Genomic DNA, 12523 nt, shown 5'->3' with positions numbered 1-12523 from the left:
CCAGACACGAATAAATGATCAAAATTCTATAAAGAAATACCAGAAACGGGAGCTGTTCTTAAAATCTTTCGTAACATAATATCTACATTTGTTGGGTTACCCTCCCTTTCTCATATTTTCACTGGAAGTCCCACATATGTTTTATCTGACTATATGGATTATGAACGGCTTCTTCATCAACAAGACCAGAAAGAGAAAAAAAACATTTTATTACAACACAGCTTGCATCTTCTGGCACTTCACCAGCTCAGTTATGCTGGCTTCCTATCTCTACAGAGAAAGGAAACAGTACCTCTAAGAAAAACAGAAACAATTCTCCATGCCTTTCAGCCAGTTTTTATTTGGAAAGCATCCTGATTTTTGAGGCCTTTTCATCCAGACAGTCCCTTGTTTTGAAAACAAGCCCAAATCTTCATAGAAGCTTCCAGAATGGTATTCTGTCAATCAAATGAAGTGATTCTGCTTTACACGCCTATACAGGATCTAAAGCTCAAAGTCCACTTTTTATTTTAAGGATACCAAGACTTTTTTTTTTAAAAGAATGTGATACTTACAGACACACCTATATACCAATCCATTTAACAAACAATGCTCATCTCATCATAATCTTCACTCAAAGCCAACATGCAACCCAGTGTACTTAGAGCTAAAACCCTGGACATACACCTATTACAGCATCAAGCTTTTACAGCAGTTTACAGCAGTTTCTATGTATGCCTCAAAAAAGTTCGTTGTAGTTTCTCAATAGGGCAACTACAACGTAGCTTCCAGGAGAAAAGTGCCAAAAGTACCTTACTGTTCTCCCTGCCAACTGTTTGCCAAATGACTCAAGTCTATCCCATCTGAAACATCCTTCAACCAGGCTGAATAGAGACAGGAAAAAAGCATTGCAGTACTTTCAGCTCACTCCTTCACCCCCATAATAGGGCAGGTTGGTCACATTTACCGCTAGTAAAACCACCGTTACATCAGAGAGTTATATTGTCTCACAGTCTATGGAGTTCGCAGTATGTTTGCGTTGCATTTTCGTGATACATTTTGTACTTCAGGAACAGCAAGTAACTAAAAGCCAACTTTTTAGGTTTGCAATGTCCTCTCAGCTCAATAGCTAAGAGTGTGCTTTCCTTCCAGGAAGTCAGCCAACATCAAAATAACTCCAAAAAAAAACCACCTCAAAACAGAAAAACAATTCACATTCAGCTATTAACTTCTGAACTATCTGAAAATCTGCACACTGAAGCAAAAAGTTTATCTTGGACAATGAGGTTACATTTTAATAAATGAAATGCACTGCACACACTATGAGTATTGAAGGCTTTGCTTTTATCAGTGGGACTAGTAATGAATAACGACTCACATGGTTAATGAAAAGAAGAAAACCATTCTAATTATCTCTGCCAGTAGCAAATGCTTGGAGGAAGAGACCAAAGGTATAAAGCCAGGTACATTTACACTACTCTTCTCCCATGTAACCCTGGCAATAACACTCTGTAAACTCTGAGGATGAAGTTATACTCTGATCACTGTGCTTGACAGACACTACTCATGAATCATTCCCACCCCTTTTTTAATATTACGCTCCTGGACTACCAAACATTCTAAGCCAATGACCTCCACAGTTTAATTATGCACAGTACACACACACAAAAAAAAATTAAAATGGCATTTTAAACCTCAGACCCAACTTCAGGTTCATTGAAGACAGCGAATATTTCAGCTTCACTAATGCGTTTCCAGCATATTCTCATATCCTATAAGAAAAACAGGAGTACAAACATTCTACACAGTAGCTCATTCCCACTCGTCCCCTCTCTCACAGAAATGACAATTCTTTACACTTCAAATTTTTTTTGTAGAATTTGATGGTGTCTGACTTTTTTTTAAGGGGAAAAAAAACTTCTAGCCTGAAAATCCTTCATAAATTCATAAATACCAGGTTACAATAATTCATACTGCACGAATTGTTTCTTCGGACTTGAAAAATACAGTTTCTCTTGGGGGTATGGACAGGTTCTGGCTACCTGAATGGAAAAAACTGTAACTAACTATAAAGTCATTCCTAGTTGCTTTTAGGCCAGAGGTGTCTAGAAACCTCTCGTCACAGACAAAGTGAAGTCCTTCTGTTATTAACAAAAGTCTCAAGTCGGGTCCATTATTCAGATACTTCTATAATCAGCTGTATCAAGTCTTGAGGGGGAAAAAAAAAGACCCACCACAAAAAAAACCCTCAGACCAGCACCCACAGTCTTCATGTCACTATTGTGGGACTTTTGATTCTCAAAGTCGAAGCCTCAGTGAAAACCAGAGCTTCTGAATTATATTACCTTTTTTTATAAATTACTACATAGAAAACATTAACTAGCTTCACTAGTTCTTTCACATTTATTTTGCCTGCCATATCAGTGTCAAAATAACTCTTGGATTATTTATTGAGACACAGCAACAGTAACAACAAAAGCTTAATTTTTCCTCACTAACTTGAGAAGCATATCCATGAAAGTCTGAAGTATACAACCACACTTTGGACCTGCTTAGAGCAAGATGAAAAAAACAACCCAAACCAAATTAAAACTACCTGACACCCCAGTTAAGGAAGGTGATGCATCTTTGTTAGAACACCATTAAAAAACCAATAAAACCAAAATCACACATCCAAATCTCCAGTATGTTCTCACACAAATAAGAACAAAACCCAAACTACAATGTAAGTTCTATTTAATGCACAATATATGAACTTTGTGTAACCATTTTTCATTTTCAGTTCTTCTGACGTTGACACAAAAAAGCATATTCTTTATTACTGACCAATATGACTTACAAATACATTTATAAACATTGTGTTTTAAAACTTACCCAACTGAATAAGTGTTTTCAGTAACAAACTGCTGTAGAATTCAGCTTTCTATATGATTGTTGCTGAAAACACTGTCTTTTTACCATTTTAAATCTATCCTGCATAGGACAGTTCAGTCATTGCTGATCTTAATCATTTTATTAATGCTTATGTTTCCAAGAGGTGTTTGGAATGAATTTCAAGTTACTATCACATCTAGCTTTCTGTATTTTCATATTTTTCTTTTTACACAGATATGTATGTGCCAGTATTCATGAACAACAAAGCTAAATTTCTTCCTAAAAAAAGACAGATAGACAATAATATAAGAAAATGCACTCCATAACATTCCAGTGTATACTAAACTTGCCGGTGTGACCAGAGCACAGTGATTTAAACCAGACAAAGTTCTTCCAAGTTTCCATTTGATTCTCCAGGAAGATTAAAGCTCTTAATCTTGTTGTAGTGCAGACCTAGCCTATGATCTTTTTTCATGACTTTGAGCTAATGATTAGAGCATTGCATCATATAGAAGTATTTTTTGGTTAATATCTCCAACATCTATGCTATTAATGACAATTTTACAATATTTATTTTTATTTTTAGGTATTTTAAGTCACCCAACAACCACCTTGTGCAGTATTACCAAAATTGTTTAAGCAATGACAAATTTGACTGTTGTTTACTCTTATTTTCACCTCATATGTATGACAGCATATTATATTCTTCCATTTTATTTCTACTTAAAGGTATTTGTATTGTCTGCTCAAAGAATGCAATCATCAGCACACCCTGAGGACTTAACTAGTACTAGGATTTTTGACACAGAAGTAAGTCTAGGAGACCGACAGAGGGTCCAAGCGTGATGTAAACCTGAACCTGCTCTCAAATACCTCCTCTTAACAAGACCACGATGCTCAAAGCTGCAGCATGAGGGTTCTCTGTTAGCACCTTATTTTATCAAGACTTCAACTAGTTATGACGCACTCTGAAATGACTTGAGCACAACAAAGAGCTACAGAAATGAAAACAGTTCTTCCCTCCCCTTGTGAAACCAGTCTTTCTACTACAGTTTCATGGTATTACCTGTACTTTCACAAGAAGTATAACTTACACGTGGACAACAGTTAAAGGAAGCCACCTAAACCACTATTCAACGTCTCAAAGTCCAAGTACACGAAAAAAGCAATCAAGCGCTGCTTGACCAAAAAGTTGCACACTGTACAGTCTCTTCAGACCCCTCTTCTCCAGCTGAAAATAGAGTATTCAGCTCAAAACTTATTCAAATCACCTTTGTGATTTGAATTTTATTGAATTAACTGTTTGAAATTTATTCAAATCACCTCTCTGTATCCCACATGAAAACTGGGAAGAAGCAACTAGGAAGCCTACTCAGCTCACAGGCCAAAAAAAGCTACTCAAATGAGAAGACTGAAGACATCATCCTTAAACTAAAGACACACTAAGACTGAACAAAACTTTAATACTTGACAATGCATAGAATGGTATTCGTATTTTAATTCCATTTTCTTATTAAGGCATAGGATAGAAAGAATGGACAAAAAAAACATTGTCACCAAGCAAACTACAAGCATTAAAATCTCTATTTACCTTAAGTCTATAAAGTGTGTACCTTTTGTCTTCAAAGTGAGGAACACTCTTTATTTCACTCCCTCTGTATATTTCATCTCTTCATGACTATTGCTAAGGTTACTATACAGACTGCATATACAGTATAAAGTGTCAGAGCTCTTCACATTATTCATAAAGTATGCCATCTTCTTAGACAAAAAAGATTTTTTCCAAAGACCCTCAGAAGCTGAGGAGGTTAGGCATCCCAAGGACTCTCAGGAGTTCATGTTTGTACTCAGATGCAGAGATATGAACATGTTCTGCTTGCGCACTTAGACTGGATGCATCCCAGGAGCTATGAAACTGCATTAGCATGATATTATGCTCTACTGTAACATCAAAGATCATTATGTCAGCCATAGCACTATATTCATATGGCTTCCAGACTCTAAGTCACTCAGAAGTTTACCTTAGCCTGTTAATGGCTACAGAATAAATCTCAACCATCTGAAAGTACAGGAACTAAATACTTCCAGAAGTTTTATTTACAAAAACTTTCTTAATGGAAGATTTTTTTCAAATCATCCTTAATTAGTTTATTGTTCAGTGTAAAAACAGGTTATTGGGATACGATTTTGAACAGCAGTCTTAACCCTAGGCTTTTTTGGAAAGCAATAGCATAGAAAGAGCTATGAACATTGTCGCAAAAAAGTTATTTGAGAAAAACACTTGCAGAAAAAGAATGAAAACCTTCAAAATACAAGCAGAAAAGTAGAGATACAATGAAGCAACTTTTATACTCCCATTATGGGATCATTTGGCCAAAACCAGAGCCCTGGTCACAGAAATACAAACATATAAAAACACTCACCTTCCTGAAACTTACTTTTAAAATATTTTTTTAAATATGATTGAAGAGGATTAACAAACTTTAAGTAAAAGGATTAACAAGGCATGTGACCTCAGACAGGAAGAGATTACCAGAAAACCCAAGTACTATTGTGTAAAGAATGTTTTGTGAATACTCCTGAGAAATTTGACAAAATTCCTGTAAACTAGAAGTAATTCTCTAAGTATTTAAGAAAACAAAGTACGTTCAACATCTCATGATTATTCCAGTAGGCTGTAAGTCAATTAAAATTTTCTAAAAGCATGGCTCTTTTAACAAGGGTTTTATTTTCAGATCAGTTCACAAACAAGTTTTTCTGTAGTGAAACTATATAAAGCTAAAGGAAGAGTAGAATTTTAAAGTTATGATAATCATTAACAAAATGCAATACACCTGCCATCACTGCTTTTTTCCCTTGGTTATACTACTGCAGAGATTTCTGACCCTATTTAGGCCTTATCTTCAAGCACATTTATAAACTTTCTCTTCTTTTTTTTTTTTTTTTTTTAAGTAAATAATCACAGACTTCCACAGCCAGATCTACTTTTGCGTGCCACTGGAGGTTATATGAGGACACAGACTACTGTAGGAGACTGGCTCGCTCCTACTTCTAGTGCATTTAAAAGCAATCAAGCTAGGTTTCTTTAAAAAACCAACTTTCAGTGAAGTTTTCCCCAGCAAGCTCCAGAGAAAAGCTATTACCATAACAGTCTGTTTTCAAGAGTTAGCTATGAATGCAAGTTTTCATGAATTACGGGAAACCTTCTGCTACATTCCTTAGTTTGCAGCAAATCACAAGATTTAGCAGATTAAGACAATGGTAAATATTTTGAAGTAATTTAAGGAACTCGACCCATTCTAAGGAAAATTAGCTGCATTAAAATTCTTTTATCTCTTAGCCCTAAAAAACAATCATTTTCTCAGTAACCCAAAGTTGAATTCTTTCTAGATACTCTTCATGTTCCTCTTTTACTCTTTACAAATTAAATGAGTGATACTTGTCTACAATTAAACTGAAATGGAAACCTGACAGCTAGACTTAGGTAACCTACTTAGCAAGAGACTACCAGGGCATAAATGAAGTTATTTAGCCCCCCTGTGGCTGTACTCAGAACTTTAAAGTCATCAGTGAAGTATGCCACATCCCTTCAGGATTACAAGATACAAGCAAGCGCATTACCTACTGGACTTGCCATCTGACAGTACGAGTTCTATAAAAAAACCCAAGTGTCCTCTACTGACATAAAAAGGTGCTTAGAAATTGAGCACCAGTTGAGGAGGATACAAATATGCAAAAGCGTAATTGCTGGCGCTGATAATTAGCTACTGACACCTTTGGGTTTTTTAATGACTGCACCGGAATACAGTTTCAATAGATCAAACTCACCTGCATGTCATATGCTTTTCTCTAAGAAATTATCACAATTCCTCAAGCATAGAGCCAACATTAGAACTACCAAAAAACTGGGGGTTAGAGGTAGAAGACATTTTGGGAAATCACAGTGGCATTTCTCCAAGGTAATTAGCCAACCTGAAGATCAGATAAAGGGTTTTCATTTAAGATAACTTCTTGCACTTCAGTGAAACCAAAAAGGATGCAGAATCTATAGATATTCCTCCTACTGTGCTTCAGAAAAACTTCAGAGTAAGTACTTAAGAGTTCTCTGGAAGATTTTGGAACCAACATTGAAAAACTAGCCATGAGGTATTTAAGCTAGTCAGATTCTTTCTTACGAGAATAAAGTAGAGAACTGTCATTTACTAGACCTATTACCTTACTTGATAAGATGGGCTATTTTTAAGAGATTGATTGCAAATCCAACAAAACTCCTTCAGATTTCTCAACTGTGACATTAACATCTCAATATTTTTAAGAAATTAAAAAAAAAAACCAAACCACGAGGAAGAGCAAGAACACTTAACCAGCATTTCAAGTGCAAATCACTGTTTGGGAAGGGGGAGGAGGGCAAAATAGAAATAGTTGCTGTCAGCCATTGCCTAGCTGTCCTATCTCACCTTTGATTGGATCAACCCTCCTCAAATAGGGTAATCCAGGATTACTAAGGGGCCTACTGAAGAGGAAAAACCCACTAACTATGTAGACAAGGTATTTCAGGAGTGTCACACACACTGGAAAAAGCAGCAGATTCACAAAACACAAGAAAACACATCACACACCAAAATTCATAGAATATTTATAAAATACTGTCTGGTGATGTTATATTTTACAATGCCTTTACTCATTCCTATATCATCACAGAAAAAAAATCCACACAGCCGTTTGCTACACTGATAAGACCAAGTTTTATTTTTCTGTACACACTCTATAGTAAACTAAGTGAATTTTCTTAAAATTAACTCCCTAATGAAGTGCAGTAGTAATTTAAAAATTATCTTGGATTAATTTTCAGACACCACATTGTCACGCTAGAAAAAAAAAAACACCTTCATTTTCTTGGATACCAGAAGCAGTAAATGCTAAGGTAAAATTGGATGCATGCATGGAAGACGCTGTCATCTTTTCCCCTCTTTTAATGCAACCTTGTTCTTTCCATACTATCCAACAGCAGTATGGTGAAGCCACCTTTCACACATCCAACACAGTCCGAGACCCAGCCTTAGTGCCTCATCCCACCTTTTCTCTCTTTGCAACTGCCTGACATTTGGCCAACAGAACACATTAAAAATGTATCCAGTCCATGAATCTGCTGTTTTCCTGCACAGCTGTTGTACATTTCCAGCTTTAAAGAGTTAACTCTTGCCATCGCTATAACTGTATTAACTGCCTAAGTTAATAAGCTAAACTATTAATTTCCATGGCCAAGATTCAGTTAGCAAAAACCTAAGCTGATTTTCCAATCTATTAAAAGTCTGTGTACACCTACCACATTCATAAAACACCAGGTCCCAAGCACCTCAACATCTGTTTTTTGTTTTGCCTTATTTATAAAACTTTGAGAAAGACTTTTCTTCCCTCTTTGATACGCATATTCATTCAAGATAGTTCTTCCATTCTTTGCCTTAGGAATTTAAATTTTAAAAGCAACAGCAATGCTGCAGTCATTGTACATGCTGTCATCCATGGCTAAGATACTACAGTTTATGGCAAGATGATTAACCTCAAATAAATCTGTTATTACGTTAAGTAATCTGCTTTTCTTCTTGCTGCAGCACTTGGCAAGGAAAAAAGAAAGTAGTGAAAAAATTTTTATTGTAGTGTTAAGGATACATAAGACTTTGTCATGGTGTAAATTAAGTGTCTGGAGACAGGGATTCTTTGGAATCCAAACAGAAAGACAGAAAAATGGTTTAAGTGTTCACATACCTTCTGGTCTTGCACGGGATTATGTGCATACTTTGTCATCCATTTAACTGCTGTTTAAAAACATGCACTTCAAGGTCAAAAGAATCCATCTGAGAAAATACTACTACTCCATGCAACTGACGATGCTACATAGAACTGAGTGTAGGTGTTTTTCTAAGCATACTCGGAGTGAACTTGAATTCAAGTAAATAGGGTAAATCCCAATAAAGGTGCCCAGAATGATATGAAAGTGTATTGCTCTTAAAAGCTATATAACCTTAGAAAGTAACTGGATACAACGTAGCTGCATCTCCTATTTCTAGCTCATTTTTAATGCATTATAACTGTTAGCAGGGTTGAGCTGTTGGACTGCGACTACAACAACTCTAAGCTGTTTTTCACAAAGAGACAGCCAATTATGTTAAGAGGATTTTAAACCCAGCACAATTATTGCCTAGTTTTTCAAGTCCATTTCATTCAGTTTCAATCTGTTTAAAAGCTAAACACCTCCTTCAGTATCAAAGGCGCCAGAAAATAAGAGCTTGACAGCAAAACCAGCTACGGACACCACGAGGAAAGTTAGCCTCGCTCGTTCTTTAATTCTCCTGGCAGCTGCTGTTGCCCTTCTCTGCTCTAGGACGAAAATTTTTATTATTTTTTGATAAATTCTGATTTATTTTCCACGCAAAGCGGCGGCCGGCTCGCTGGGGACCGCGCCGCAGACCTGTGCGCCCTGCCCGCCGCCTGCCCGCCCACAGACCGCGGCTCCTCGCCCAGCCATCACCGCAACGCCCCCGACAGAGCGGGCCAGGGCAAGTTTTGCGTTCCCCTCCCGGTCCAGGCACCCCGCCGACCCGAGCCAGGGGTTCGAGTAAGGGGTTCGGGCCAGCCCCCCCCGCCATCTCCTGAGGGAGCCGTCGGCCGGACCCCGGCCGGAGGCGGGCCGCCCCCTGCCGCCTCCCGGCGCTGGCCCGCAGCGCCCGCCCCCGCTGCTCCCCGGAGGCGCAGCCGGCGGCGGCCCCGGCTCCGCGCCGGCAGAGGGAGCCAGCGCCGCGGCCCGGCCCGCGGCCCCCCGGCGTGGGGCGGGCCTGCCCCTGCCCTGCCCGCCGCTCTCACCCGGCACGGTCCGTCCTGGAAGACGCGCGGGTCCAGGTTGCAGGCGATGGTGGCGGTGGGCAGGTCCCGCAGCGCCACCGCCTCCATCTCGCCGCCAACGAAGCTCCAGTGCGTCTCAGCCTCGGGCGGCGGCGGCAGCAGCGGCGGCGGCGCCGCCTCCTCCTCCGCTTCCCCGGGCGGCGGCGGCGGCTCCTCCTGCCCCGCCGGGCCCCTCCCGCCGCCGCCGCCGCTCTCCATGGCGGGGGGCGAGCGGAGCCCCCGCAGGGCGGGGCCCGGCGGCCGCCGAGGCAACATCGAGCGCCCCGCCCCGCCTTGGCGCGCCCACAAAACTTACAGCCCCCCCCTACCCCCCGCAGCCCTTTTTGTTCCCTTAACCCCCGCGTCGGTTCAACCGGCGCCTTCCTGACCCCCCCGCGCGGCGCCATGCGAGCCAATAGGAAGCCGCCGCCGCAGCAACAGGTGGGCCGCCCGAGCGAGGCGCTGCTTCCGCCATCTTGAGTGAGGGCGGCGGGCGGGGTGTGCGGGAGGCCGCGGGGCGGGCAGCCGCGGGGCAGCGGCACCGGCCCGGCCGTCAGGGAGGGGTGGGGGCGAGGTGACCTCAGCAGCTGAGGCTGGGCACACGCCTGGTGCGGGTGATCGCCGCAGCCCCAGGCCAAGGTGGCTGGCCAAGGCCTGCTGCGGCCGCACCGCTGCGTTACAGCGCGGCTGGAGCACGGAACAGCGCGTCTTGATTCAAAGGGCGAGGGGTGTTATGCAACAAGCAGATGAATTAAAAAAACCCTGACTCCAACACTTACAAATCATCCAGAAAGTCGCTGTCGTGGACATCTTAATTCTCTTACCTGCCTCATGGACAAGCCAACATTCTGCAGAGTTCGCTGAACAAACAGCAGAAAGGAAGCTTAGAAGAAAAGGAAAAAAAAAAGCCATGATGTTTGGGCAGTTGCAGCTCCTCTTGCTGGCAATTGATGCAGCTAATCTTCACCATTTCTTTGTACTTTTTTTGAAAGTATCTTGTTGCTGGGCCAAGACCAAAAGTGCTTGGACACTAAAATTTGTGAAAGGTGTCACGTAAAGCTATGTCTGTGTCCTTTCCTCCTTACTTTGGACATGAAGGAGACATTTCCTTAAAACCATTCTTTTTTACCCGTGTCAATAAGGCTGTAAAGGAGCACTGCACCTTCCCTGGTTACACTCGAGGAGCTGCTTGTGTCAGGCATTCCTACGTCAAAGAATAAAGTTCACCTAATGTGCTTAGCTGGTTAGTCTGACCTAACTGACCTCGACAAACACTTCTCTTACGTACATGTACATGGCATCACCTGCCAGGGGAAGGCCCAAAAGTGAGCTTCAGAGGTCACAGTTTTTCTGTTATTGTGACATTCACACATCCACCTCAAATGTCCTATACTAGTACAAGGATAACACAGAATAGCCAAACGCAGTAAGGAGCGAGAGGATGCTGGGCAGTAGTTGGCAAAGTACTAACCTAATATTCTACACCTGCAGAGCTGCATAAGAAAGAATGAGGCCTGAAAAGCAGAAAGAACCATCAGTCAAAAACCCGTTTTCTCACCCGAGACCCGTTCCATACCAAAGACGCAGCTACTAGCAAAATGTACTTGAGTTCCTGTAAAGAACGAGAACTGGTGGCAAAATACGGAAGTTCCTCCATATCGTGAGAAAGCCCCTGAGGGGCTAATCGCATTCTCATTTCCAGTCACAAGAAACTTCTTAAGGGCATGAATAAGGAGACAGTTGGCAGTTATGCTGTAGCTCAGAGTCCCAGGGCTTACTTAGAAAACAATGTTTCGTCACGCATGGTGATCTTGTCATCAGGTGTCATCTATCCAAAGACTGAAAAAAAAATGTTTCATTTCATTATGTCCGGTATTCTAGATCACAATTTTTTAATTGTATTTTTGTAGATAACATGTGTTAGTGCACACTTGGAAAACACTGCTGTACGGAAGACAGGATGGGATTTTGTAACCAGGCTGTGCACACACTGATGGAGGCTAAGAGGGGTCTCTTCTGGTACAGCAAGTATTTTCAATGGTGTTCAAAGTAAAATACTCTTACAGATCTTTTCTTCCAAAATGCAGCAAAATGAAAAACTAAACTAGGTGAAAAATTAATTTTGGCAGATGCTGTACCACCTACTGATCTGTGCCAAGTTTCCAGCAGGGGCAACAGCCCCACTCCTTGAGATAGCACTGTTACCTTATCTTAAGTTAGCACTGCTGACCTTTTTTTCCCAACAGATCAAAGACTTTAAACTGATGAATTACTGGTCACAGTCAATTTTAATGAGGTCTTACAGGATACAACAAGAAAGAGAAAAATACCACGTAAGGAGGTAATCGTTTGCCTTCTCCCTGCTCGTGTCAGAAGTTTCTTCAGACTCTCTAATCTGTTTTGAACCATTTAGGCTCTTTTTGGAGCAATAAGCTCACATCTAAGACACAGGATGTTTTTGTTGTGCTAAGTGACATAAGTCTGTATGTTCTCACACCTCTTTTCACAAAAATTCAAATAAATGGTATCTTGAAAGAAAAATCACATATGTGAACAAGCTGAAACTTTTTAATGCTAAATTAGCATTAAAATCTCCAGACAAGCTATAATGCCATTTTTAACCTTATTCTTTGATCTCAGAGTTGCTTCTTGACAGAAGTGGTGACACTTGCCTCTTTGAGAAGAAGTTATCTGTCTGTATTCTCTGCAGCAAGAACTCTAGCTCCCTATGGAAATCCCACCTGAGGAATCTAAACGGAAATCTGATGTTACACGTATTTAAAAGAAGCAA

At 40.7% G+C, this 12523-nt stretch overlaps 1 protein-coding gene across 1 annotated transcript in view; it reads right to left on the bottom strand.

Annotated features, from left to right (window-relative positions):
* The window catches only part of RCAN1 (regulator of calcineurin 1), a 42610-nt gene extending 32585 nt beyond the window's left edge, over positions 1–10025 (bottom strand). Inside the window, exon 1 of the mRNA XM_075432346.1 lies at positions 9715–10025. Coding sequence (XP_075288461.1) covers positions 9715–10008 — 294 coding nt within the window. The 5' untranslated portion in view covers positions 10009–10025. The remainder of the gene's footprint in view (positions 1–9714) is intronic.
* Between the last annotated feature and the right edge of the window lie 2498 nt (positions 10026–12523).

The sequence above is a fragment of the Opisthocomus hoazin genome, chromosome 1 (assembly GCF_030867145.1).
Source record: "Opisthocomus hoazin isolate bOpiHoa1 chromosome 1, bOpiHoa1.hap1, whole genome shotgun sequence".
In the NCBI taxonomy this organism is placed as follows: domain Eukaryota; kingdom Metazoa; phylum Chordata; class Aves; order Opisthocomiformes; family Opisthocomidae; genus Opisthocomus; species Opisthocomus hoazin.
The sequence above is the reverse complement of the archived record's forward strand: the minus strand, read 5'-3'. Positions and strand labels throughout refer to the sequence as shown.